Source organism: Alexandromys fortis, unplaced genomic scaffold, assembly GCF_014885135.2.
Source record: "Alexandromys fortis isolate MF-2015 unplaced genomic scaffold, M_Fortis_MF-2015_v1.1 scaffold_121, whole genome shotgun sequence".
Taxonomy (NCBI): Eukaryota; Metazoa; Chordata; class Mammalia; order Rodentia; family Cricetidae; genus Alexandromys; species Alexandromys fortis.
This window is the reverse complement of record NW_026068037.1, coordinates 1,055,850-1,083,430: the sequence shown is the minus strand read 5'-3', so window position 1 is coordinate 1,083,430 and position 27,581 is coordinate 1,055,850. Positions and strand designations below refer to the sequence as shown.

The 27,581-nt window shown below is 43.5% G+C and overlaps 1 protein-coding gene across 2 annotated transcripts in view; it reads right to left on the bottom strand.

Moving 5' to 3' along the window:
- Positions 1-27,581, bottom strand: part of Kif6 (kinesin family member 6) — a 307,139-nt gene that overhangs the window by 188,868 nt on the left and 90,690 nt on the right. For both annotated transcript variants that reach the window (XM_050165072.1, XM_050165073.1), the window contains exons 7-9: positions 14,059-14,265; positions 3,964-4,107; positions 2,971-3,057 (exon numbers count right to left, since the gene is read on the bottom strand). In XM_050165072.1, coding sequence (XP_050021029.1) covers positions 2,971-3,057; positions 3,964-4,107; positions 14,059-14,265 — 438 coding nt within the window. The remainder of the gene's footprint in view (positions 1-2,970; positions 3,058-3,963; positions 4,108-14,058; positions 14,266-27,581) is intronic.

Genomic DNA, 27,581 nt, shown 5'->3' with positions numbered 1-27,581 from the left:
AGGGGAGGGGGGGGAGGGAGGGAGGGAGAGAGAGTTCTCAGCCGTGCCTTCTGCTTTCCTGGTGTCTGCTGGAATGGTGGTTCTCTAAGTCTATTTCCCCATTAAAGCTGTATATATTTTTACAATCTATCTGCATTCATTTACGCTGTTACACTTGACCACATCAACAGAACCAACAACCCCTCTAAATTACAAGAGCATTTTGGACACAGGCTCCAGGGACTTTGTTCAAATGCGCAGGGCACCATGTTTTACCTGTTGGCCTCCCTAGACACAGAAAGACAAATATCACATGTACTCACTCATAAGTGGATTTCAGACTCAAGCAAAGAAAACCAGCATATAATTCCCAACCCAGAGTACCTAGACAACAATGAAGACTCAAAGAGAGACATAGAATAATCTAATCTACATGGGAAGTAGAAAAAGACAAGATCTCCTTAGTGGATTGAGAGCACGAGGACCATGGGAGGTGGTAGAAGGGGAAGGGAGAGGAAGAAAGGGAAGCAGAGAAAAATGTATAGCTCAATAAGATTAATAAAAGAAAAAATTAAATAGAAAAAAAAAAAGAAACAGTGAGAAACAGCTGAGCCACACAGAACAGCGCCCTCTGGACAAGGGTCGTTCACTTTCCCCTCTCCTGCTCTGACACTGATGCTTTAGTCTTCATGTCCTTGTGACTGTGGATGTGTGTGGGTGCACATGCCCGAGGAATCATCCCCCCCTCTGCCTCCCCAGCACTAGGATTACAAGTGTGTGATCACACCAGCTTTCTGAGGTGGGTTCTGCGGGTCAGTCAGGACTTCAGGCTTGCAGAGTGAGCACTTCATCAATTGTGTCATCCCCCGGCTCTAGACTTTCTAAAGATTTATAAACCCAAACTACTATTACTATGGACATGCGTCCTACAGATTTCCTGTGTACTTAGAGGCATCTGGGGAGATCCTGGCCCATGTCCACTCATTCTGGAATCTGTCCAGCTCATGTTCCTGCCATTACCATGTCGCTTTGAAGTACTGGTGCTTGGTGATTCTGATCACTCAGGGTGACACCATATTTGCCATTAAAATCTAAGAGTAAGACACAGGAAATCCCAAACAAGTTGTATCTTAAGTGGTTTCTTTTAACACTTCCTTAAAACAGATTAATTGTATTATTTTAGAAATTATGTGTAATGGAGGGGCATGTGCATATGAGTTGCAGGCACGTGAGAATGCCTGGAGCATCAGCTTCTGGAGCTGCAAGTCACCTGACATGAGGGCTATGAACTGAACTTGGGTCTTCTGCAACATCAGTGCGTTCTCTTACCTGCTGAGCCACCCATCCTGCCCCCTAGGACAAAGTCTTGATTGTCACTTGTATTACAGACAAGGTTCACACTAAAATAGTAAGCAACAGTGTGTGGTTTAAGGTGCCATTAATACAGAGAGTAGCAAGCCACGCTTGGCAGTCACGACGTCAGTCAGCACTAGGAAGAACCACGGCAATCACTTCAATTATCAGCTATTAGCTTTTTGCTCCCAATTTCTCTTTACTTTAAATCTGTCAAAGAACTAGATCAAACAAACGCGGATGTCCTCTCCCTTCAGAGTCTTCAAAGAAAAGTCTCTCTGGCAAAATTTAAAGAAAAATAAAGAAATACTTCCAATGTTTTATATTCTTGTTCTCCATAAATTGTGAACGAATTTTTGTCATCCAGATAATATAACCTTTCTCATTCTGCACAACAATGCTCTTGGGTGTAGGAGGGGCAGGGACAGCAGAATACATCCCCTAGGGGTGCATTTTCTTTTGACTCTGCTTTTGTATTCTGTTCCTTTCCCTAGGACTCTGATGCTGGGGTCTGACCAAGGTGGGCATAAGGAAGCTCCTGATTCAACCACTGATTTCTCCATCAGGGAAAGCGAGGCTCTCTGTGGCTGGCAGGGCAAGACCGATAGCCCCATTATTCATTTTCCTTCCTCTCCCTCTGTCCTTGAGGTGGGGAGAGGTAGGTGATGGAGCAGGAATTCAGACCACGACAGTGGCCTGAGCTGACCTAATGCTGCTTTTCCTTTGCAGAGAACCCACAAAACACAAAGGAAAAATATATTCAAAGTGGGGAATTGAATTATGTATCTATGATTTCCTTGCATAAAAGCTGCTTTGATAAAACAGGAGTTATTTTTATGAAACTAATTAATCAAACTATTGCTAGCCTTTAAGAAACTCTAGAATACATAACAGGATGCTTGGACAAAATATTTCTACTTAATAACTCTCTCTATGAGATATGTGAACAACGGCCTGGTACTCTGTCTAAAAAGGAAAACTAGGTTTTTGTGAAAGGCTAAGACCCAACTATAAATATAATTGTATTTTTTCCATTGTAGTTCTGGGGATCAAACCCAGGGCTGGGTAAGTATTGTCCCACTGAGTCACTGCATGTCTGCCTGTTGGGTATGTCCACAGGATGGGCCATGCTCTGTCATGAAGCAGATTTCTTAAGCTTGACCACTGGGCTATGATACCCACTCTTACTAAGACAATCAGTAGCTTATTTCATGCCCTTGTGTTTCAATTTTTCTTTCCATGGAGACAGCCGAACAGCTCATCACATGGTTGCTGAGAATTCCATCCGTGAATGCATACAGGTTCTTAGAGCACTGCATAGTACAGAGCCACTGCCCCACAACAAGGTTCAGCTAATCGTGCACGTGTATGTTAAGTATATATATTTCTTTGAGCCTAATTAAAAATGTAAGTTTCTCACTGGGAGTGGGGATGTAGCTCAGTGCACAGGGCACTTGTGCAGCAAGCACGACACCCCATGGGATCTCAGCACCACGAACTCCAGAAGTGCTGGTGCATGCCTGTCACGTGCTCACACAGCAGGAGGGCCACGAATTCAAGGCTGTCTTCACCTGCAAATGAAGCTTAAGGCCAGCCTGAGTGATAAGTCCCTGTCTCCGAAGTCAGACATTAGCTTACCAGTTTGGGGTCAATTTCTTCATTGAGGACAGCTTCATTTTTGATGAGGGCCACTCGCTGAGCGAATCTGCAGGTAGAGATGGACTCCTAAGGAAAACCATGAAATAGCTTCTTAACACATGATGGCATAGAAAGGCATTTCTCTCCAGCTAAAACTTAATTTTCATTAACAGCAAAAGATACCTAAAGAGTACGATGTCTGGAAAAACATAAATGACATGCTTCAAAATGAGGGGGTTTGGCCCTAGGATACTGTTTTATACTGTTTTCTATTTTTTTTAAATAGGTTTGCTTGGTAAAACTGCTAAATGCAAAAAATATAGGCAATCCTGGGGCCCCAGGAGGTAGCTGTGATGTATTTGACTCTGTTAAGCCAGAATGTCACATAAAGTCATAACTACAGCAGGTACTGTGATCCACAAACACGTATGACCACAGCATAAATGTCTGTAGTCAACCAAATGAGCGGCTTCCGTAGCGCTCAAAGCGAATGTCTTGGCGCTGTCTGGGATGCACTTTTTGGCCTTCCTTTCCTCTTTGGGGGAGTGTCTACATCCAAAATGTTAATCTGACTCTTGCAAGACCCCAGCTGGCTCCATAACCACCCAGGGAAGCCCTTCTGCACATCCCCTGGCTAGGCATCCTGGTGCCACCATCTGAGAGAGTCCAGATCTCAGGATGGCTCTAAGATACCCACAATACCCACGGAGCAAGAGCAGGGGAAGATCTCCGTCCCTCATTCCTATCATCGGGCCTTCTGAGATCGGCAAGCATGGCTTCTCCAAGCCATTCATCTGAGACTAGTTCTCCTGTGGGTTAATTACAACACTGGCCAAGAACCCAAAGCCACGAGTGCCGTGTATGCTTACCTCTGAGGATGTCCGTCCATAAGCACTTCTCAAGAGACGTAGACTCCCCCAAGTCCCTGAACTCCACCTCACCACCCAGTGACAGAAACCCAGACTAAGAGTTCCAGGGAGAGGGACCACGTACATCAATGTTCCTCTTCTCTAGTGAGAGAGTGGCGATCATAGTGGTCACGCAGTTCCCTCCCAGGCTGTCTCTGAGCACGCTGGTCATCACGGAGTTCCTGTAAGGGATGTGTGTGCGGCGCTTTTCAGAAAGGGCAATGATGACCTGTGGGAAGGTGGGCAGATGGTGGCATTAGCCAGGCAGGAGAGGCACACCTGGCGATGAGTTTCAATAATCAGAATGCAAAGGAAATAATAATTAAACACAGGTTACACCCAAGACTTCGGCACAGAACAGTCATATTAACAAGAGCTTTCAATGTGAAAATGACAAAAATGGGGCTGGAGAAGTGGCTCAGTGGTTAAGAGCACTTGCTTCTCTTCCAGAGAACCTGAGTTTGATTCCTTGAACCCACACTGAATGGCTCACAGTTGCCTGTGACTCCTGCTCCAGGGACTCCACCCCCCCTCCCCTGGCACCAGCAGGAAGAGGGAGCAGCATGGCTGCCTTTGAATGATCACTTAAGCACTTACTGTCCTCCCCACTTTGAACCTTTTTCATAAGATACCTCAATATTATTACTGTTCTAGAGCACACTGATGTATGTGGGTAACACGAAGCATACGCTAATAAACCTTCCTGGTGATATTAATTGAATATTAGTGAACTCACTTTTGGTGGCAAGTTACAGGAAATCTAAGTCACCCTGGTCTCAGTCAGGAGGGTTGGAAATAGAAAAACTTTAGGCTACAAATAACCCAAGAGGTTAATGGGTTTACGTTCCTATCTCTACTGTAGCCACCTTATAGCCACAGGATGGCTGCCAAACACCCTGGTGTTATATACTTCTAGATTAATAAGTTACATGAGAACAGACATCCTTTATCCTGAGCTTTCCTAGGGAGCATCTTGGTCCCTAGAAGACCCACAGGTTGACAACTGCATCCAAAGGAAGGCTCCAGTTTGCTTTGACCAATAAGGATCTAATCCCTGGAGCTGGGATGGGCTTCAGGTGCTCCGCACTGGGATGGACATTCCCACATCCTCTCCATGAAGGGACCTAAAACTGCTAGAGGAAATATTTAAACATCGAAGTGGGACTGTGGTCATTAAAATGGAGGAAACGAGGCTATGTGTGATAGAAGAAAGCAGCCAGGATTTGGAGGCAGAATCCAGCTTTACCACTTGTATGATTTTGGAAAACCTCAAAAGTACATTAGCTTCCCGTTTCTGTAAAGAAGGAACTAGAAAGTCTGGCTCTCTTGGAGGAATGTTGTAAAGATCCGGAGAGAGGGGCTGAAGAGGTGGCTATGTGTGAAGGAACGCTTGCTGTGCAAGCATGAGGACATGAATTCAAATCCCAGAACATGTGAACAACTTGCTGTGGCTGTGCATGCCTGTGACCCCAACACTGGTGAACATAGAGACAGCTGGGTCCCAGCTCACGTGCCAGCCAGCATAGCTCAACCAAATGGTGAGCTTCTGTTGTAGTGAGATACCCTGTCTCCTGGTAGCAGTGAGATAGCCCATCTCACGGCATCAAAGAGATGAAGACACCCATTATCTTACTCTGGTTCCACATGTGGACAATTCATGCAAACACATCTCACATTTGCATCACACGTGCGCACACACAAAGATCAGATGTGAACTTCTAGGGTAAGTATTAAACAAGGGGCACACAGTGCTGTAGGAGTCTTCAGGAGAGTCTGATTTTTGTGTAGGTCTGACCCATTTCCTTGAAAGAGGAACCGAGCTGGTCTCTTGGAGCACCACTGTGAGTCCAGACCACATGGAGTGGCTCTGAAGAGGAGCCCAGAGAAGGAATATTGTGGGCAAGCAGAGGGGGGTTGCTTCTTGTGGGGTTACAATGGGCTCTGCAGTGAAAGGAGTATGGAGAGTCATAGGGCTAGTGTGCGTGTTTGTGTCTGTGTTGTGTGTGTGTGTCTGTGTGTTGTGTGTGTGTCTGTGCACACACACACGCCACAGGATAACCTCTAGGATGTCATTTCTTAAGGTGTCTGTTCACCTCCTTTTATATTTTTATATTTTTGAGACAGGGTCTGTCATTGTCCTGGAACTCACTAAGTAGGCTACCCTTGGTAGCTATTGAGCCACGGGGATTCATCTGTTTTCACCTTCCAAACACAGCGATTGCAATTTCTCACTACATCACCCCCCCCCCTTATACATAGATTATGGGGATTAAACCCAGATTTTGCAGCAGCATTTACTGACTGAGCTCTTGCCTCAGTTCAGAATAATTTGTTTAAGCTTTTAATCCTATGTGTGTATGTGGTGTGTGTATGTGGGTTCTGTGTGTATGGCTCGTGTGTGTGTGTATGTGTGTGTGTTGATTTTTTTTTATATGTATGGGAGTGCAGGTGCCCATGGCGACCAGAGGCATTAGACCTGCACACAGAGTTAGAGAGGTTGTGACCTCCCTGACATGTTTGCTGGGAACAGAACTCTGGTCCTCAGAAGAGCAGGTGTGTCCCTGACTACTGAGCAACCTTTCAGTCACCTTGGGTTTGTTGTTGTTGTTGTTGTGTGTTTGTTTGGTAATGTTTTCTCCTATTCTGAACTTCACATATAAATACAATAGCAAAACATTTCTTACAGCATTGTATTAGGAACAAAGAATGGAACCTCACACCACACCTAGAAATTCCTTCACGACCTAGAAACTGTGCTGCTATCAATAATTCAGCTCCCCGAGGCAGTGAGCTCCACAGAAGGTCTTGAGTAGAGCAGGTCCAAGCCAGCAACCTCTGCAGGAGCAGGCCCAAGCCCAAGTCACAAATAACATAAAATATCTTAGAGTAACTCTAACAAAATAAGTAGAAGACTTGCATGACAAGAACTTTAAATCTTTGAAGAAAGAAATTGAAGAAGACACCAGAAAATGAAAAGATCTCCCATCTCTTAGGTAGGTAGAATTAACATAGTAAAAACGGCAATCTTACCAAAAGTAATCTACAGATTCAATGAATGCAATGCCCATCAAAATCCTAGCAAAATTCTCCACAGACCTCAAAAGAACAATACTCAACTTCATATGGAAACACACACACACACAAAAAAAGGATAGCCAAAAACAATCCTGTACAATAAACAGGAGGACCAATAGAACAGAATGGAAGACCCAGATATCAATCCACACACCTACAAACACCTGAATTTTAACAGAGAAACAAAAAATATAAAATGGGGGAAAAAGCATATTCAACAAATGGTGTTGGCATACTTGGTTATGAACTCATAGATGAATGAAAATAGGTCCATATCTATCACCATGCACAAAACTCAAGTTCACATGGATCAAAGACTTCAACATAAAACCAACACAGAACCTCATAGAAGAGAAAGTGGAAAGTACACTTGAACACATTGGCACAGGAGACCACTTTCTCAATTTAACCCCAGTATCACAGACACTGAAATAAACAATTAATAAACAGGACCTCCTAAAACTGAAAAGCTTCTGTAAAGCAAAGGACATGGTCAACAAGATAAAATGTCAACCTACAGAATGGGAAAAGATCTTCACCAACCAAATATCAGACAGAGGTCTGATCTCTAAAATATACAAAGAGCTCAAAAAATTGGTCATCAAAAGAACAAATAATCCAATTTAAAAAATGGGGTACAGACCTAAACAAAGAACTCTCAACAAAGAAATCTAAAATGGATGAAAGACATTTAAGAAAATACTCAACATCGTTAGTCATCTGATGTAGGAGGGTCTTCTATCTATCTGTTGCTTTCATTGGTTAATTAATAAAGAAAACTGCTTGGCCTGATAGGTCAGAACATAGGTAGGTGAGGAAGACAGAACAGAATTCTGGGAGGAAGAAAGCAGAGTCAGGTAGACGCCATGACTCTCCTCTCCAAGACGGAGGATGATTAGACTCATGCTGGTAAGCCACAGTCAAGTGGTGATACACATTAACAGAAATGGGTTAATCAAGATGTGAGAGTTAGCCAGTAAGAGGCCAGAGCTAATGGGCCAGGCAGTGTTTAAATGAATACAATTTGTGTGTTGTTATTTTGGGTGTAAAGCTAGTCATGCGGGAGCCAGGTGGGACAAAAAGCAGGCCTGCCCGCACCTCCTTCTACAGTCATCAGAGAAATGCAAATCAAAACAACTCTGAGATTCCATCTTACACCTATAAGAATGGCCAAGATCAAAAACACTGATGACAACTTATGCTGGAGAGGATGTGGGGTAAAGGGAACACTCCTGCATTGCTGGTGGGAGTGCATGCTGGTACAGCCCCTTTGGATATCAATATGGTGATTTCTCAGAAAATTAGGAAACAACCTACCTCAGGACCCAGCAATACCACTTTTGGGTATATACCCAAAGAATGCTCCATTGTACCACAAGGACATGTGCTGAACTATGTTCATAGCAGAATTGTTTTTCATAGCCAGAAACTGGAAACAACCTAAATGTTCCTCTACCAAAGAATGGATAAGGAAAATGTGGTACATTTACACAATGAAGTATTACAAAGCAGAAGAAAATAATGACACTTTGAAATTTGTGGGCAAATGGATGGAGCTAGAAAACTTCATATTGAGTGAGGTAACCCAGACCCAGAAAGACAAATATCATATGTACTCACTCATAAGTGGCTTTTAGACACAAAGCAAAGAAAAACCAGCCTACAATTCACAATCCCAGAGAACCTAGACAGCAAAGAGGACCCTGAGAGAGACATACATGGATCTACTTTACACGGGAAGTAGAAAAAGACAAGATCTCCTGATTAAATTGGGAGCATGGGGACCAAGGGAAGTGGAGAGGAAGGGAGGGGAATGGAGAAAAACACATAGCTCAATAAAAATGATAAAAAAGAAAAATCTAAAACAGTAATTCAGCTACTTGATGGATCAAGAGTTTTCTTATTTTAAAAGATTTTATTTTATTTATTTATGTGTATTTGTGTGAGTGTGTGTGCACGTGCACACATACGTGTGTGTGTGTGTGTATACACATGTGTGAGTCCATGTAGGTGCCCATGGAAGTCAGAAGCAGGCACCAGACACCTGGGAGCTGTATTTACAGGCTGTTGTCAGCTGGAAACTGAGCTTTGTCCTGTAAGAGCAGCACGCACTCCAAACCACTGAGCTGTCTGTACAGTCTCTAAGGGGATTTTCTTTTAAACAGCTCAGAAGAGCACAGAAAAGAATCGTCTGAAACCAACCAAGATTGGGAGCAGTTATGACTGGCACTGGCCCAGCACCTTCACTCCTCAGCACAGTGTGACCTAAACTCACTTGGCTGGAGCCATGTGTGCTGTGGGATTGGCTGATGATTGACAGAAACCCCATTTGATTTCTGAAGGGGTGGGGAGTAAACACTGGTTCCCAGCAGTTTCTCACTTGCTGTTTGGGCTGATGGGGACCTCAGGTCACCCCCAGGACACTTGGTGAGGTTTACAGCTTGCTCAAGTACATAAGCCCTCTTTCCTTCTCCTCATGCGAACTTGGGCTCTGGGGCTGAGAGGTACCCTGTTATTGTGGCTTAAAGTGTTTTTGAGGAAACTCTTTGGAAAAAGTGTTGCATACATAAAGAGAACTCCAAAACCAACAACATTCTGGCAGACTGAATATTAATCACTTAAAAATGTAGAGTCAGTAAACTCTGGCTGGCCGAGTTCTAGCAGGTGTGGGGTCTCTCAGCTGTGACCAGCAGGACCAGAATTCTGAGAGAAATTTCTAAACCAGTGTAAGTTCATTAATGCAAAGCAGCTGAGCACACTGGCCACTCTTTCACCCGTCTTTTTGTATTAAAATAATATTTTTCATTTATGTTACATACCAAGCAGTTTCCTCTCCCTCCTCTCCTGCCATCCCCTCCCCTTTCCTACCTGCCCCCTCCCCACCCACTCCTCCTCCATCTCCACCCAGAAAGGGGCAGGCCTCCCATGGGTTCCCACAAAGCAGGGCACATCAAGCTGAGGCAAGGCCCAGCTCCTCCCTTTACATCGAGGTAATCTAGCATCCACCCATCTTTTACACTGAAAGGGATAGAGAAAGGCTGGGATTAATTCTCACCACCGATGGAGTCCCTTATGGCATTTATCTGACTACAGGTAGGCATTAGTTCTGTCCTAGTCAGTTTTAGCTGTCAACCTCACACAGCTGGAGTCAGCTGAGGAGTGAGGCTCCATTCAGGGTATGCCCGGGTCAGACTGGGGAGGGGGAACTGTCTTGACTGCTAATTGATGTAGGAGGGCCCCGCCCACTGTGGGCAGCACCACTGGCCAGGTGTTCCTGGGCTGTGTCAGAAAGCCAGCTCAGTCTGAGTCTGTGAGTGACCCAGCAAGCAGAGTTCCTTTGGGATTTCTGCTTCAAGTTCCTGCTTGAGTTCCCTCCTCAACGATGAGCTGTAACCTGGAAGCTGAAACAAACCCTTCCAACCCCTGAGTTGCTTTTGATCATGGCGCTTGCCACAGAAACAGAAAGCAACAGGGCAGGTTCCTAAGCTTTGCTGCTTGGTTGGCTCCATGATGTATAGCTTGTTCTCTTCTACCCCCTGCCCAACGGAACCCACAGCTTCCAGTGGAGACCCGGCCGCTATCTGCTGAGTGGATAGATGAGCTAGTTACACGAAGTTGTTCTACACTCCCAGTCTCTTTAGCCACATAATAAAATATACTTAGAGATAATGTGGCCATAAAGGCCCATGAGTTATGCAATTTCATTAAGTATCTGCTATCTCTTTTCATTGTTGGCAGTGTTCTAGCTCTCTCTTTCTTTCTGAATATAATTCTCTTCTGCTCTCCCACCCACTCACCAGCAGCTTCTCCCTGCCTTACTAAACCCTAAGATCCATGGCCATGTCTGCAGCCTCCCATAGCCTGTTTTCCTTCCCTCTCCTGCCAGCGACCTTATGCCAAGCCTCCTCCTTGCCTGTGAAGGCACTTGGGTCTAAGAGAAAATAGCTAACAGCTGTCCTGATGTGGTGGGTGGAAAGGAAACAGACCTGCTGAGGGCCAATGACACATGAATGACATTTAGCCTGTAGTGAACAGAGAAGGGTCCTCTGTGCTGGAACAGTTGCTGATGTGCTCATGGCTCCAAGGACCTGACCTGTTCTACTCCACCCTTGCCTGCTCCTGCCCACTCATTTTCCATTTCAGAGGCCTCATTAACTTCTGGCTTCCTCACCCTATTCCTTGCTTATCAGAGCTCCCGCCTGAGATGCAGCTATGTTCTTCTGAGGACCCCTGCTTCAGAGCGGTAGCCTTTGGGGTAGGGCTGTCTCTAGGACCCTCAGCACACTATAGATCTGTCCTACTCCCATTTCAGATGCTGTGACAAAATATCCAGAACCAAAGAAACCTGGAGGATAGAAAGGCGTACTTTAGTTTGTAATTCCAGATTTCAGTCTGTCATCGGGGAAGTCAAGGAAGAAAAGTCAATTTAACATCCACCGTCAAGAGCAGGGGAAATGCATGAACACATGCTTGCTTGCTTAACATCCATACCCAAGAGCAGAGAGAAATGGATGCATGCATGCTCGCTTCTGTAACATTCAAAGTCAAGAGCAGAGACAAATGGATAATCGCATGCTCGCTTGCTTAACGTCCAAAGTCAAGAGCAGAGAGAAACGCATGAGCGCATGTTTGCTTGCTTGTGCTCAGCTTGATTTCTCCACTCTCATACAGTCCACGACCGTCCAAGACGCCTTGCCTAGGGAATGGTGCCACTCACAATGGGCTAGGTCATCCCATATCAATGAACATAATTGAGACAATCCCCAACAGACCTGTTCATGGGACAACCCAATACAAACAATCCTTCATTGAGCACTTCTTCCCAGGTGATTCCTACTGTGTCAAGTTGATCATCAATAATTGATAAGATCATCATCAATATTTACTAGATAAGTAATTGATGAAAAAACAAGGGCAACATAGGCATTATGCATGTTCACAAGGATTGTAAAGCAAAGAGGTGTGAGGAGTAGAATAATTCTAGTAACAGTCAGGAATTGGAGGAGACTGTGTGGAAAGAAGGGAGGAAGTGGATGTGGGGCAGAATGTTTCTCCTGAGTGATTACAATTGGTAGAAAGTTTGATTCAGCTGAAGAATGTAATTTTGTATGAACAGATGTACACAATGGGAATTAAAACCATGCCACCATCTGAACACAGACACATTTCTTCGAAATAAGGCAATTTGAATACAGCCCATTATGGGCATATATCATTGTTCCAGTAAATGTCCTATTAAGCGAGAAGCTCCATCAGTGTAAGTGGTACGGAATATGTGAGCAAGAAAAAGCTTAGAACTAACTGATGACTCTTGTCAGAAGCACTGAAATGGCCAATGCCTGCAGGCCCTCAGCTAAGGTGCTGCACTCCTGTGGTTCTGGGGGGGCGGGGTGAAGCTAACTTATCATCTCATTCAGGTGGGCTCCTCTGGCTTGGCCTCCAGCCATGTGACTATTCAGAAGCAGCATGACATTCCTCTCAAAAGCTTTCCTTAGGCATTAAAGAAAAGAGACATCTTATTGTTGTTGTCCTCAAATCTTTTAGGCTAAACATTCAAGAATAAGAAGGGAACACAGGAAATCCTCCATCCAATCCATTAATTTTACAGATGAGTCGAAGATTTATTTAGCTAAATTTGGATGAGTTTTCTTTGCTCTTGGAGTCAGATTCAAAGTTACAAAGTAGAGCAGCTAGTGGGTTGGATGGTAGTCAGGAGGGAGTGTGGGTGACTCAAGACAAGCCAAGGCTAAGAAATTCACCACAGCAGAAAAAGTACTGACCAGAATCTGGCAATATACTGTTCATCTCTGAGTTACATTCTCAGGGGTAATCTCTGAGTTACATTCTCAGGGGTAACCTCTGAGCTGGGAAAACAAACAAACAAAACAGGCAGCAGGAGACCACTTGTGGTCTGGATTCATGTCCAACAATGATTTTATAATATAGATAATAAAGCAACAGTACCACCTCCCCCACTCCATCACTTTTGAAAGTAACAAAAACAATTGTGCGCTGGGCCCAGTGAAAACTGAGATCAATCTTTACCCTGTTTCTAGGTGGGTAACCCTGGGATGATAAGTGTTTGCAGTCAGTAAAATGGAGAAGTTACCACTTCCAGCAGGGGGCTGTTGTGGGGTTTAAATGAAATGGTGTCTACAAAGCACTCCTACATACACGGATGTACACAGGAATACTGCCCACAATGCTGAGGGGCAGATGCGGCCTGTTGACTTTGAATGGAACACTAAATAAACACATTGAGGGGTATGCATGCATGTGCTCAAGCCCCAGGAGGGAATGGAATTGTGTTATATGCCACCATGTACAGGGGCCATGAAATCATTACACTTCTATACAAGACAGCTACCAAGGACACACATAGTGATTCCACCTGCGAGATCTGGAGTAGGCAAAGTCCAAGAGACAGAGAGGACAAGCCACCAGAGGCCAAAGATAAAATTCAAGGGATGTTCATATTCCAAAGGTCCAGAGATTCCAGTGGGGATTATGAAAAATATAGGAATGGATAATGACTGGTTGCCCATTATTTTGGAATGTACTTCATGTCATTGAACTCGTCACTTAAAAAAAAATGATCAAACATTGGGACTGGAGAGATGGCTCAGCTGTTCAGAACATGTACAGCTCCTGCAGAGGACCAGAGTTCAGCTCCAAACACCCACACTGGGCAGTTCACAACCACCATTAACTCCAGCTTCAGTGGACCCAACCAATGCCCTCTCTCTGACTCTGTAAGTGCGCGCGTGCGCGCACACACACACAATCTTTTTAAGATTATTTATTAGGTATATACTGTTTGTCTACATGTGTGCCTGCAGGTAAGAAGAGGGCACCAGATCTCATTACTGATGGTTGTGAGTCACCATGTGGGTGCTGGGAATTGAACTCAGGACCTCTGGAAGAGGAGTCAGTGCTCTTAACCATTGAGCCATCTCTCCAGCTCCACAATCTTTTTAAAACTATGAGACAAACAAATGCTGTTGTGCACATTTCACCGTAATTACAAGCCAGAGACTAGAGTGTCTGCCATGAGCATACGCAGCACGTGCCATTGCCACCGCTGACCTTATTCCACCCACTTTACCTGCTCCAGGTAGTGCAGCGACAGGTTAATGTACTTGGCCTCTGTCAGGAGCAGGCCCCCCACTCCAGTCTTTGCAACACGCTCTGACCCCGCCAGATCAACCAAATGGAGCTTCGCGCGCCGGAGAGTGGCAGATCCCGGCTCCTTGCTGGTCAAGTGAACAGTGAAAATACAGTGTGATCGGGTTGAAGCTTGGTTCATAGGAGTCTAAAAAAAAAAAAGCAAAATGTATAATAATTTGACTTGAGAAATTCAGAGAGTATCAAAAGACTTTTAGATTTTATTTCTAATAGCATGGCATTGCCCATGAAGCTAACACTCATGAATGAACTCTTCAACGTCTGTTCTCTTCAGCATGGTGTTACCTACCGGATGGCTGGGTGAACCCCTCAGTGTCTGTGCTCCTCAGTGTGGTGTTACTTGCTAGGTGACTGGTAACAAAGGTGGATGGGTTATTCAGAAGGTGACAAAAGCATCCTACTGGGATAAATATGGAGTCTTTGGGGGATAGGGAGGTGGCTCAGTTGGTAAAGACCTATAGTGTGAACATAAGACCAGAGCTTGAATTCTCAGAACCCATGTGTTTCGATACCCTAGCCCAGAGTGGGGTGAAGCAGAGACAGGTCAATTTCCAGGAGTTCACTGGTCAAAGAGTCTAACCCACTAGTGAGAGACATTGTCTCAAAAGATAGGGGAGAGGATTAAGCAAGACGCCCAGTCAACCTCTGGGCACCAAATGCACATGCACAGAACAACACCCACCCATAGCCATGCCCCCCACAGAGAGCCAGACAGACATGAAAAAAGACACATGTAGAGAGAGAGAGAGGCTGTCTTCTGACCCAGATGAGAACATCACCCCTTTATCCAGCTGCAATCCATACTTTAACCCAACCACAGTGAAATGCTTAATGATAGCATCATGGAAAATGGGTAGGAATGTGTGTTCTGGGACACATCACTACCTCAGCTGCAGACCCAGTCCACAGCAGAAAGACTCACTATCGCTGCTACATTCATCACAGCTAGAAAACTCAGCCAATGTAATAATCCAGAAATAAACAGAAGGCACAAGCACAGGAAAAAAGGGATCAAGAATTTCATTACACATGGAAATGAGGGAGATTTATCTAGAAAATTCAAGAGCATCTACAACCAAATTGATAAGAACCAAAAAACTGTGTTGCAGAACTAGTTCAGTGAGGGCACAGCATGAGGACTTGGGTTGGAATCCCCAGAACCCACAGAAATCCATGTGTGGTAGAGCACATCTGTCATCCCATCGCTCCTAAGGCTGGACGGGAGGTGGGGAGAAGAGGGTAGTAGAAGATTTTAAGCCAGCTGTCCTGGGGTGAGCAGTGGGGGAAGTGAGCCAGCTGGCCTGGGGTGTGCAGTGGGGGGAGTGAGCCAGCTGGCCTGGGGTGTGCAGTGGGGGGAAAGGAAGCCAGCTGGGCTTGAGTGAGCAGTGTGGAGGTGGGGGGAGTAGGGGAGTGAGCCAGCTGGCCCGGGGTGTGCAGTGGGGTTAAAGAACAGACCCTGTCTAAGACAAAATAGAAAACAAGTGTCAAAGCCTGTGGCAGTGCTCTGATCCTTTGTTCCCACTCATAGATCAGTGTGCACTCACACATATACACACATGTACCATACACACACACATACACACAAAGAGGAAAAAATTAAAAAAAAATACTGGGTTTGCAAGATCAAATTGTGAAATCAATTAAGTTCAATAGCCTAACAAGAATTTAACAGGAAACATAATTATTCAGAAGGGCAACAAAGATAATATAATTGTAAGAAATTATTATATAAGAATAATGATAGAGGAAGGCACCTGATGGTGACCTCTGGTTCCCACACATGCACACACAGGTAAGCACACCTGCATATGAATGCACGTATACATACACATATGCACACACAGGTAAGCACACCTGCAAATGAATGCACATATATATACATACATGGGCACACAGGTAAGCAACCTGCATATGAATGCACATATACATACACATATGCACACACAGGTGGGCACACCAGCACATATACATACATACATACATACATACATACACACATACACACATACACACTCACATGCTTATGTATACACATTCAAACACACACCAAAATAAACTAAGGATAACTTTTCACACTGTGCCAACAAATAAATACCAGAATGGACTAAATGCTTATATGTAACAAACAACACAACTTTGACAAGAAATATACACGAGCATATTATAATCCTTCCAAAGTGGTCCTTGTTACTTTAAAATATCAACGAGTAAAAACACTTGGAAGAATGACAAAGGGAGATGACTAGACAACTCAGAGAAATCAGAAAAATACTTGACAGGCATTAGAAAACCTGCTGGAAGTTATGAACAATGACTGGAGGCCTTAGAACTATAAAGACAAATGAGTACGTGCCCATCAGGTTGCAGCAATACAAGAATGAAGGTTAAGGAAATAAGTGCTGGTGGAGACATAAGGATATGGAAATTTTCACAAACTGCTGATGGGAATATAAATTAAGAGTATTTTAAAAAGAAATTTATCAATGTGTTGTAGTACTGCAAATGCAAAATCCCCACGACACAGTGACAAAACACGATTTCCTTGAGAGAGGTCATGAGAAGGTTACAGGAGCCGCAGTGTCTCGAGATAACAGGAAACAGGTGCCCACGTATAGCCTAAGTGGGCATCTGGGACAGAGGAGACAACAGACCAGGACAAGCCTGCAGAAACATGATCATAAATGGTGACATGTTGATAAAATGGGAGGTGGAGGAAAATAAAAAGTCAAGAAGGACATGAATGCTGGGATGAAGTTTAGCTCACCGTGCTACTGGCATTCCTAACTACTTATGCATCTCTAACCTACACCGTTAAAACAGGAAATCACGAGTCAGGACGCTACAGAGCAGTGATGACGGTGGTGGCCTTCTACAAGGGTGGACTCAAGCTTTACCTGCAGTACACTTGCGCTAGTATCTAGTGTCAACTTGAATGAACAGAACCACCTGGACATGGCTGTGAGGAAGCATTGTGATGATGTTAATAAATGTGGGAAGCCAAGTCAGCTGTGGGTGGGATCATTTCCTGGGCGGGGGATCCTGCGCCTTATTGGATAGTTGGGCATTGACAAGCATGCATTCACCCCCACTCCTGTATGGAGCTGCCTTGAGCAGCTGGTCATGATTCTTCTGCCTAGAACTGTGAGCTACAGTAACCTGTTTCTCCCCTGACATGCTTTCATGGAGTATTTTATCCCAGGAAAGGGAGAAGAAACTAAGGTAGAAGATTGGTCCCCAGAGTAGGGGCGCCAGTATGCAAACCTGACTGTGGTCCTCAGCCTTTCATAGTGTCTGTGGCAGGAAAGTGGCAGAGTTGTAAACTCTGGCTAAAAACGCCCTTGAATGCTCTAAGAGTTTAAAGGGTCACAACCAGGGAGCTCAGAAGTCAAGCAGGGTGGGAGAGATGCAATCAGTGGAGCCCTGGCGGGAGGTTTCAGAGGACACAGGTGCTCTCTCAGGGGCGGGATTACCACTTCCAAACAGCGCAAACATCAGGAACTGGCCCTGCCATTCTCTGTACTTCATGTTTTCCCTAAGAAGGGAAGTAATGTGATGCAGAAAGCCCGAGTCGGCAGAACATTCCAGACAAATATTCATGAGAATGAACTCAGAGCCACAGAGATCTTAACCAAGGCGTTTCAGTGCAGATACATGCGCGCACAGACGGAGGAACATACGTTGATGTGTTTTAAATCAGAAATTCTTTCTGTCGATATAAATTCTTGATACACACCGCGGTTGATTTACACGGACTAGCAAAGTACACAGATGACAACATGCTGGCGGCAGTTTGGAGCTTACAACGCAGCGAGCCACTTAAATAGGCTGGAAATCTGGCCCATCACTTGTTTCCACAATAGTTAGACCCAAACCTCGCCAGCTTGTGAACTCTCTCTTTCCCTCTCTCTCTCCTGCTGAAGTGGGTCAGAAAATAGCTGTGCATGTAAAAACCACAAACTCAAATATAGAGCCTGCCTTGAGGTGATCTGGAAGTGGCTGGAAGTTATTTGCAGAACTTAAACACAGGTTTCACTTCATTGTTTTGTTCATGTGACAGTAAGTTCTATGGACTGAAGCAGAAGTCAATTAACAGGTGATGTGACAGAAATCACACAGGGATCCCAGCAGCTGCTCCCGCCTTCCAAGCTGACGCTGTCGCGAGCACTGGAAGCATGTGCCCATTTCAAAGGAACAAGAGACTCTCACACAAGTGCATTTCTGGAGCCTGCAATTAAGCACAGAATTATGTTGCAGGAATCCATGCCTTGAGTTCTGTAATGTCTCATAAATATTTTCTACATGACGTAGCTGTTGGTGTCCTCAGACCTCAGACAACGCTCTTTCTGTGGGACTGTGTCATCGGATGTGCCCATGTCTGCTCCGTCTCTGTGCCTCGTGGGCATGTCCATTCCCTTGTCCCTTTAAAGGTAAAAAACTGCTTGAATGTTTCTGAAATTGCTGAGAACAGATGGCACCATTTAGGCAGATTCAATTCAGAACTGAGCACATGTTTTCAGCAAATGTGTTCTTGGCACTCGCCTGCGCCTTTGGAAAGATTCTCAGGATGATTGATCATCTGCAATGAAGAGAGCTTTTACATTTTGTGTCAGTCTCTGTAGATAGCTGTGCGAGGTGGGACACAGAATAAAGGAAGATAAGACTTGCCCAGAGACCTCAAGGAACTTGTAATCTAGTCAGAAATGAGAACTTGGGGTGTGAAAAAAGAGCAAATGAGAGGCGAGGAAGAGGCAGGGTGTCCAGTATAAAAGTGGTCTGGGCATGGGGAGAGCACAGGTCACGTGTTCTGGTTTCATTTCTATTCTTGTGACAAACACCCTTGACAAAAGCAGCAGAGGAAGGAAGGGGTTTCTTCAGCTAGTCCCATGTTCCAGAAGTCATGGCATTATGAACCTGCTGCAGATAGTCTTATCTGATCAAGAACAATCTCTCTCAATCTCAAGAGAGATTAAGACATGCACAGTCAGCTAGCTTTCTCCTTTCCTACACTGTTCAGGACCCTAGAGAATGGTGTCACCTACAAAGAGCTTGGTCTTCCTATATCAATTAATGATCATGACAACATACACACAAACACACACACATGTACTCATGATATGCCCACAAGCTATTCTGATTTAGATAATTCCTCAGTAAGACTCTCTTCCCTGGTAATTCTAGGTTGTCCAGTTGGCAATTAAAATGAACTAGTTCACCATGTAAGGAAGAAGACCCAAGTTCTATCCCCATTACCCTCATAAAAAGCAAGACATGGTAGTGCATACTAAGAATTCCAGCACTCAGGAGGTAAAGACAGGGAAATCCGGGGCCTTACTGGCCAGATACCCTAAGCTACCCAGCAAGCTCTAGCTCAATGGCAGACTCTGTCTCAGATAAAATAGAACAAAATAGGTGGCTCCCAAGAAGTGACGCTAAGGCTGATCTCTGTGTTTCTCCTTAATTGCTTTCTGTGGCAGTTTTGCTGAGAACAGTAAGTTCATCTTTGTGAATATTTGCTCAGAGGTGAAGGAGGCATAGCCTTGCTCAAGAAGGCGCACCACTAGATGAAGACAGACATTATAAAGTAACCCCACACAGAATTGAGTATAATAAAAGGTTCTTTATTCAGAAATAGACTCACAGATCACAGTCCTCTGCACAAACGGAAAACAGGAACCAAATCCAGCATTGGAGAGAACACATGCACACAAGCTTTACAACTGCATTTATAGTATAAGAGATCACGCTCAAGTGGGCTGGTATCGTAGAGGCTATTGGCTGAAGGAGTTTCCACAGTACCTTCCCCTTTTGTCTAAATAAGAGAGTTCTAAGCCTAATACAAAACTATATACAATAAAAACAAATATCAAGTATAAAATTAGAATTATAGCCAGCATTAATTAGATCAAGCAAGAAACATATGTTAAAAATTTCAATAATTATCCTAAGGAGTTTAAGTCTTTTATTAGAAATAGTTTGGCCAAGTCATGAAAGGAAAGTAATTATGACTATCTAGTCTTCAACTCCATCAAAGACCTGAGACGGGAAATAATATTACTTGAATAAACAGGAAGTGCAATCAAGCAACTACCAAAATGTGCAATAAAGGACAGAGACAACTAGCTACCTGAGAAATCACCCAAAGTCTCATTTGCAAGGCCTCTGTAAAAACCCCCCAAAAGAAAATTCTTCTTCCAAAAAAAAAAAGCAGGAAGCAGTTTGGAGAGAACTATGCCCAAATTCCCAATTTATATTGTTTATAAATGTTTGTTTAAATTTAAAGGGGGATAAGCTATAGAGGTTTGCATTGGTATGGATCTTGATCTATTGCTATAAATTTAAGATCAGTTTTGTTATATGTATATTTCTGCTCTTGATGAAGGTGTTGTGTTTAAGTAGCTCATTTAAAAATGTAATGTATACTTAAAAATACAGCTAATATAAATCAAATATAACAGTCAAACTTGTAGTCATCTTAGATGTATAGAGATATTTCAGATGGATAGTTATTCTTCAAACCTTTCAAAGATTAACAGAAAATGGCATTTAAAATGTTTAAGAACTAAGGACTTGTCATGACAATGAGACACATCTGCTCCTGGCAACGCCAATTACTTCAAGAAGAAGATGGGCATAGAAGAGGCTCCTTATGGAGTTTGCTAGCCATTTAGGCAAGAAACTTCTCTTTCCTGGGCTGCTTGATGGTATACTGTATGAACTGGACATGACTACTGAACTTGCCTAAAGGTAAGACAGTCCTTCAGGGTTCCTGCTTCATGAAAGAGTCTGACAGATATTCTCCAGGACACAGAAGAAAGTGACTGACAAACTGCCAAATATAGGTGGAACTATCTTTGAAACTTCCTGCCTTGTGGAAAAGTCTGCTGGATACTTTGGGCCAGTAGGCTGAAGATGGGTGCCCGCAACTTTACAGAGGAACTTTGGGTGACTGTTCAGGCAGAAAGATGCCTCTATCAATTGTAGAGTTTTGAAAGTTGCTTACAGTGCACTTCCTGTTTACTTAGGTAATATTATATCCTTCTGGGGTCTTTGATGGAGTTGAAAAATAGTTATAGTTATAGTTTTCCTTAGTTATGATAAAAGATAAAATAGATATAAATATTGTAACTATAATTCTTGCTTGATACCTGTTTTGTTATATGTAATTTTACTATGTTAAAGTTAAAAATCTTCCTGTTATTTAGACAGAAAAGGGGAGGTGATGTGGGATTCCCCTCTGTATGCTATGATATGTTTTATTGCCATTTGTTAATAAAGCTGCTTTGGCCTGGGATAGGGCAGAATAGAGCCAGGTGGGAAAACTAAACTGAATGCTGGGAGAAAGTAGGTGGAGTCAATGAGATGTCATATAGCCTCTGCAGGAGACAGACACACTAGAACCTTACCAGTAAACCACGAGCCTTGTCGTAAATTAAAATAATAGAAATGGGTTAATTTAAGATGTAAAAGCTAGCTAGGAATGTGCTAAAAATCATTGGCCAAGCAGTGTTGCAATTAATATAGTTTCAGTGTGATTATTTTGGGTCTGGGCAACCAGGAATGAACAAGCAGCCTCTGACTACAACTGGAGGCAGATGTCAGGTTTTCAAAAGACTCAAGCAGTCCTCAGTCTCTCTCTCTCTCTCTCTCTCTCTCTCTCTCTCTCTCTCTCTCTCTCTCAGTCTCCTTACAGATCACAATGTGAACCCTCAGCTATTCCTTTCTCCATGACTGTGCTCTGCCATCATGGACTCTACTCTAGAACTATAAGCCCTAAATGCTTTCTTTCCTAAGTTTTCTTGGCTGAGGTGCTTCATCACAGCAAGAAACAAGTAACTAACACACATTCTGTAATCTGTTTTGAGACAGGGTCTCTTACTGAATCTGGAGTTCATTGATTAGGCAAGATTTTCTCACCTGTGCATCCCAGGGATACCCCTGTCTCTGCCTCCCCAGTGTTGGACTCGCCGTCACATTACAACTTTCATAATACTAATCTACTTTAGTCATTTCAAAAATAATTGCAGATAGTTAACCCATCCATCAATGACTCTACATCTTTGCATCACATTTTAAAACTTCTAGACCTTTGTGAACATTTGTGAATGTTGCCTGTAACAACGCATCCTCTACGCCATTTCTGTGCACCTAAGTCTTTTACTGTTTTAAACTACTCTGCTACTATGCAGTGGAATGTCTCAGCAGGACTTTGCACTAAGCTAAGACTAAAAGCCTTCTTCAGACCGAAAGTGTTGTTGGAGTGTTTGTCTATGACTTACCGGGATGTTACAGTGCTTGCCCATGACTCCCCAAAGCAAGCAACCAGGAACATCCACACAAGACAGAATCCAGTGTCTCACTCCAATCTTTGTTTGCCAGTGCCTTATAGATTGGGATCCTCATCTATTCATTCCTCTGTTCATTTGCTCTCACATGAATCCTGAAAACACGATAACCCCCATGGAGGTTTTCTACGTGTCTGCTATCCAGGCTCGATAGTTTAAATCCCACCATTAACTAAGTATTACCAATCTTGGCCCCCACTGGTTAAACAACGTCTTAACCAGCTCTTCCCATATAAAGAGGACTGGGTTAGGAGGGTCCCAATGCTCTTGATATACTGAAGTGCCTGAGATACCAGTTCGAGTGACTTAGCCCAACTCTATAAGCATTTGTCATGCTATTTGGTGGGGTTGTTTCAGAACACATCTGTATCAGTTACTGTCTATAGCTGTGGTAACACGTCATGACTAACATCAGCAGCAGCAGGCATAATAAAGGAATAGGAACCCGAGAGCTCACATGTTGACCCACAAGCACAAAACACACACACACACACACACACACAGAGAGACAGAGACAGAGACAGAGACAGAAAGAGAACAAACTGGAAGTGGGTCAGATCTATATATACTCTCAAACCTTGCCCCTTGTGACTTAATTCCTCCAGTAAGGCCCCATCTCCTAAACTTCCCCAAACAGCACCACCAACTGGGGATTCAATGTTCAAATATCTGAGTCTCTCTGATTTCTTTCTCAGCTTCTTTGTATATAGTAGGACTACTGGTTGTTTTGAGTTAATCTTGTATCCTGCTACATTACTGAAGGTATTTATCAGCTACTGTAGGAGTTCTCTGGTAGAGTTCTTGGGGTCACTTATATAAACTATCATATCATCGGCAAATAGCAAAAGTTTGACTTCTTCCTTTCCAATCTGTGTCCCTTTGATATCCTTTTGGTGTCTTATTGTCTAGCTAGAACTTCATGAACTATGTTGAATAGATATGGATAGAGTGGACAGCCTTGTCTTGTTCCTGATTTTAGAAGAATTATTTTGAGTTTCTCTCCATTTAATTTGATGTTGGCTGTCAGCTTGCTGTATATTGCTTTTATTATGTTTAGATACATTCCTTGTATCCCTGATCTCTCCAAGACCTTTAATCATGAAGGGGTGTTGGATTTTGTCATATGCTTTTTTAGCATATGATAAGATGATCATGGTTTTTTTTTTTCAGTTTATTTACATGGTGGACTACATTGATAGATTTTTGTATGTAGAACCATTTCTTCATCTCTGGGATGAAGCCTACTTGATCATTATGGACGATTTTTGTTGTTGTTGTTGTTGTGCTCTTGGATTTAGTTTACCAGTATCTTATTGAGTATTTTGCACCAATGTTCATGAGGGAGACTGGTCTGTAATTCTCTTTCTTGGTTGAGTCTTTGTGTGGTTTCAGTATCAGGATAACTATAGCCTCATAAAAAGAGTTTGACAATGTTCTTCTGTTTCTATTATGTGGAACAATTTGAGAAGTATAAGTATTAGTTTTTCTCTGGTGTTCTGGTAGAATTCTGCGCTGAAGAAACCACTGAGCCCTGGCCTTTTTTTTCTTTCTTTCTTTTTGTTTTTTGGCTGGGAGGTTTTTCATGACTGCTTCTATTTCCTTGCAGATTATAGGTCTCTTTAAATTTTTCACCTGGTCTTGATTTAATTTTGGCATGTACTATCTATCCAGAAAAATGTCCATTTCTTTTACATTTTCCAATTTTGTGGGGTATAGTATTTTTTAGTACAACATAATGATTCTCTGGATTTCCTCAGTGTTTGCTGTTATGGCCCCCTTTTCATTTTTGAATTCATTAATTTGGATATTCTCCCTCTGCCTTTTAATTAGTTTGGATAACGGTTTTTCTATCTTGTTGATTTTCTCAAAGAACCATCTCTTTGTTTCATTGATTCTCTGTATTGTTTTCTTCGGTTCTGTTTTTACTGATTTCAGCCCTCAGTTTTATTAGCAAGAAACCTGGCACTAGAGAAATTCCCAGAAATCCATAAGGATGGCCCTAGCTAAGACCCTAAGCAATAGTGGAGAAGGTGCCTGAACTGGGCTTGCCCTGTAGTCAGATTGATGACTATTTTAAATGTCATCATAGAACCTTCATCCAGCAACTGATGGAAGTGGAAGCAGAGATCAATAGCAGAGCACTGGACTGAGCTCCCAAAGTCAGTCAAAGAGTAGGAAGAATGAAAATACAAGCAAAGAAGTCAAGACCATGATGGGTACACCTACTGAAACAGCTTACCTGAGCTAATAGGAGCCCACCAACTTTGGCCTAACAGCGAGGGAACCAGCATAAGACCAGACTATGGCTGGGACAGACTACAGGGCCACTGGCAGGGAAGCCAGGATTTATCCCTACTGCTTATACTGTTGTTTTGGAACCCATTCTCTTTGGAGGGATAGCTTATCTAGTCTTGATATAGTGGGGAGGGCTTTGGTCCTGCCTCAAAATCTGCTAGACTTTATTGATTCCCCATGGGAAGCCTGACCCTCTCTGAGGAGCAGATGGGAGTAGAATGTGGTGGGATGGGGGAAGATGGAGAGGGGAAGGAGTGGGAACTGAGATTGGTATGTAAAATAAGAAAAGATAGTTTTTTAAAAAAAAAATCCAAAAAAAACCTGAGTCTATGTGTGGGGTGCAGGCATTTTCATTCAAATAATGATCGCCACATTATAGAAAAGTATTTCCAACTGGATATTGCTCTACTGGAATTAATCAGTGTAAACTTTATTTTCTGTTCTGACTTTTTTCTTTATAATATGCTTTGCTTTTAGAAGAAGTAATGAGAAGGCATTCCCTGGGCCTTTTTCTTATCTGGTATATTCTCCACGTAGCTTTGTGAAGAAGAAAAATAGAGCAGGTTCAGCAATCTTATTTAAAAGTAAAATAAAAAGCTCCGGTGCAGTCTGCAGCAGCATACAAGGAGGCCTTAGCAATCACAGTGACCTTTCTGTAGGAATGGCCTGAGGCTCAGACTATAGGCTCCCCTAGAAGGCCGGAATCAGTGTGACACAGACAGGATCCTCACACTCTCCCCAGTCTATTGGGGGACTTAATAAATTAAGAAACTTGAATCAGTGATTGTTCCAGGGAAACTTCCCCTGTGGGAGGTGAAAGGTCAGAAGACTGCTTCCCTTGGGTCATTTCTCTATGTCTGACGAGTCTAACAAAGCCACATGGAGCTATGTCAAAATCAAAGTTGAGAAATAGAGGTAGGAAGGACAAATTGGGGGGGGGGTATCACACAGTACCTTTTAAAACAAATGTTTGTGTGTGTATTATACACGTGTGGTCAAGTTTACACGCGCAGATGTGCGTCTCCTGTGGTGGCCAGAGTCAATCCTGGACTATGCTACACAGGATTTTTTGAGGCAGGGTCTCTCACTGACTTGGATAGTCATTTGGTAGCCTCACTGCCTAACAAGCCCCAGGGTTACTTCTACTTCTGCATCTCCAGGGATGAGATTATAGATGCAATGAGACCAGATGTTATGAGAGTGTGGAGTGTTTGGACTCAGACCCTCATCCTTGCCTCACAAGTGCATTGCTGACTCAGCTCCCCGGGCCCAGCACAGTGGTTTGAAAAGGAGTCCTGGCCAGATTTCAACACTGCTTATCAACCTGAGTGGCCATCATACTGTCTACCAGCAAGGTTTGTTCTCTGTATAATATAACTTCAAAAGTCTTCTTGTGCTGTTTTTCTTTCTTTTTAAATACACGACTATAGAAGAATTTATAGCTAGATACAGCTTGCAAAGACAGAGAGTAACACATCTTGGGTTTCTGCTACAGTCATTTTTTATTGTTTAAATTCAGTTATCTTTCCTCTTCCCTTTAAACTCCAGTTTGTCTTAAAAGTGTTCAAGTCTGACTATCTATGTAACTAAAATAATAACAATAACAATAACAAGCTAAAGCGGTTAACAGACCTTTCAGGAATTTAGAGCACTTGGTTCAAACCTCTGGCATAAACATTTTCATACAATCTATCTTCCTAAAGATCGTAGATAAGCTGAAACGTCTTTTTTATTCCTGTGGACACAGCTGGGCCTAACACACCAAGCAGAATTCAGAGGTGTGCTCACACAATATTGTTCTTGCTAAGCAAGTCTGTCAAACTTGAACATGAGTCTGGGCATTGAGGCCAGGAAAAGTCACAAATGGAGGGCAGTGTCACCTAGGGGGACAGCTGAAGTGGGGGCTCCACAAGTGCAGATAGCCGAGCCCCAGCACCCCACTTTGTCATCTAGTAATAGTCTCTCCCACCGCAAACTCTCCATGTCTTTCTGACCACAAAGATCGCTGGCTGCTAGAAATGGTAAAGCATCAAACACCGATCGGAAACACAATCAAATCAGTCACTGAGATTTATTACTGCTGACACAGAAAGCCCCTAAGAGGACTCTCATCTCAGACACACTGCAAGGGACAAACCCAGGTCGGGCTCAGACAACTATTGCTTCTGTGTGGTAAGAGGCTTCCCTGACCAGTTTCCTGAATTCTTGATGAGCCATAAGCCATGTGTGAAGGCTACATCTCAGTTCCTCAAAAAAACAGACAGCAAGGCAAAGGCTAGAGCTCTTCATGTCTTCCCTTCTCCTGCATCACTGAGAAGCCACGCTCTAAAGACAGTGGTCTGTGAGCGCCCTCAGACCCGGCATCTGGCAGGGACAGAGGAATGCCCTGGTATTGCCCCGCTTACGACTACCAATCTTCCGCCATGGTCTCCATCTGGTGCTGTCCACCTGCTGAGTGGTTCCTCCGCTGGCTGCTGCTGGGTCGCACCACTATCCAGTCAGGTTTCCCAGACTTCCCATGCTCTCTGTAAACAAATGCCCCTCCTTGAAGGCCCTGCTCTTATGCGCGGATCGTTCCTGGCTGATGCCTGCACCCAGGGCTAATAAGCTCTCAGACATCCCAACAGAACTGACAAGCAGGATTAATGTTTTTGTGTTATTTTTCAAAGTTACAGGCAAGGCATGACCCTTCTTGTGACACGGACACTTCAAACCATTACCCACGCGTTCTCCCTACACTTCACTGCCCTGGCAAGCACGCTTTCTGAACAAGAAGAGATAGAACCCCAGATGTCCAAATATGCCA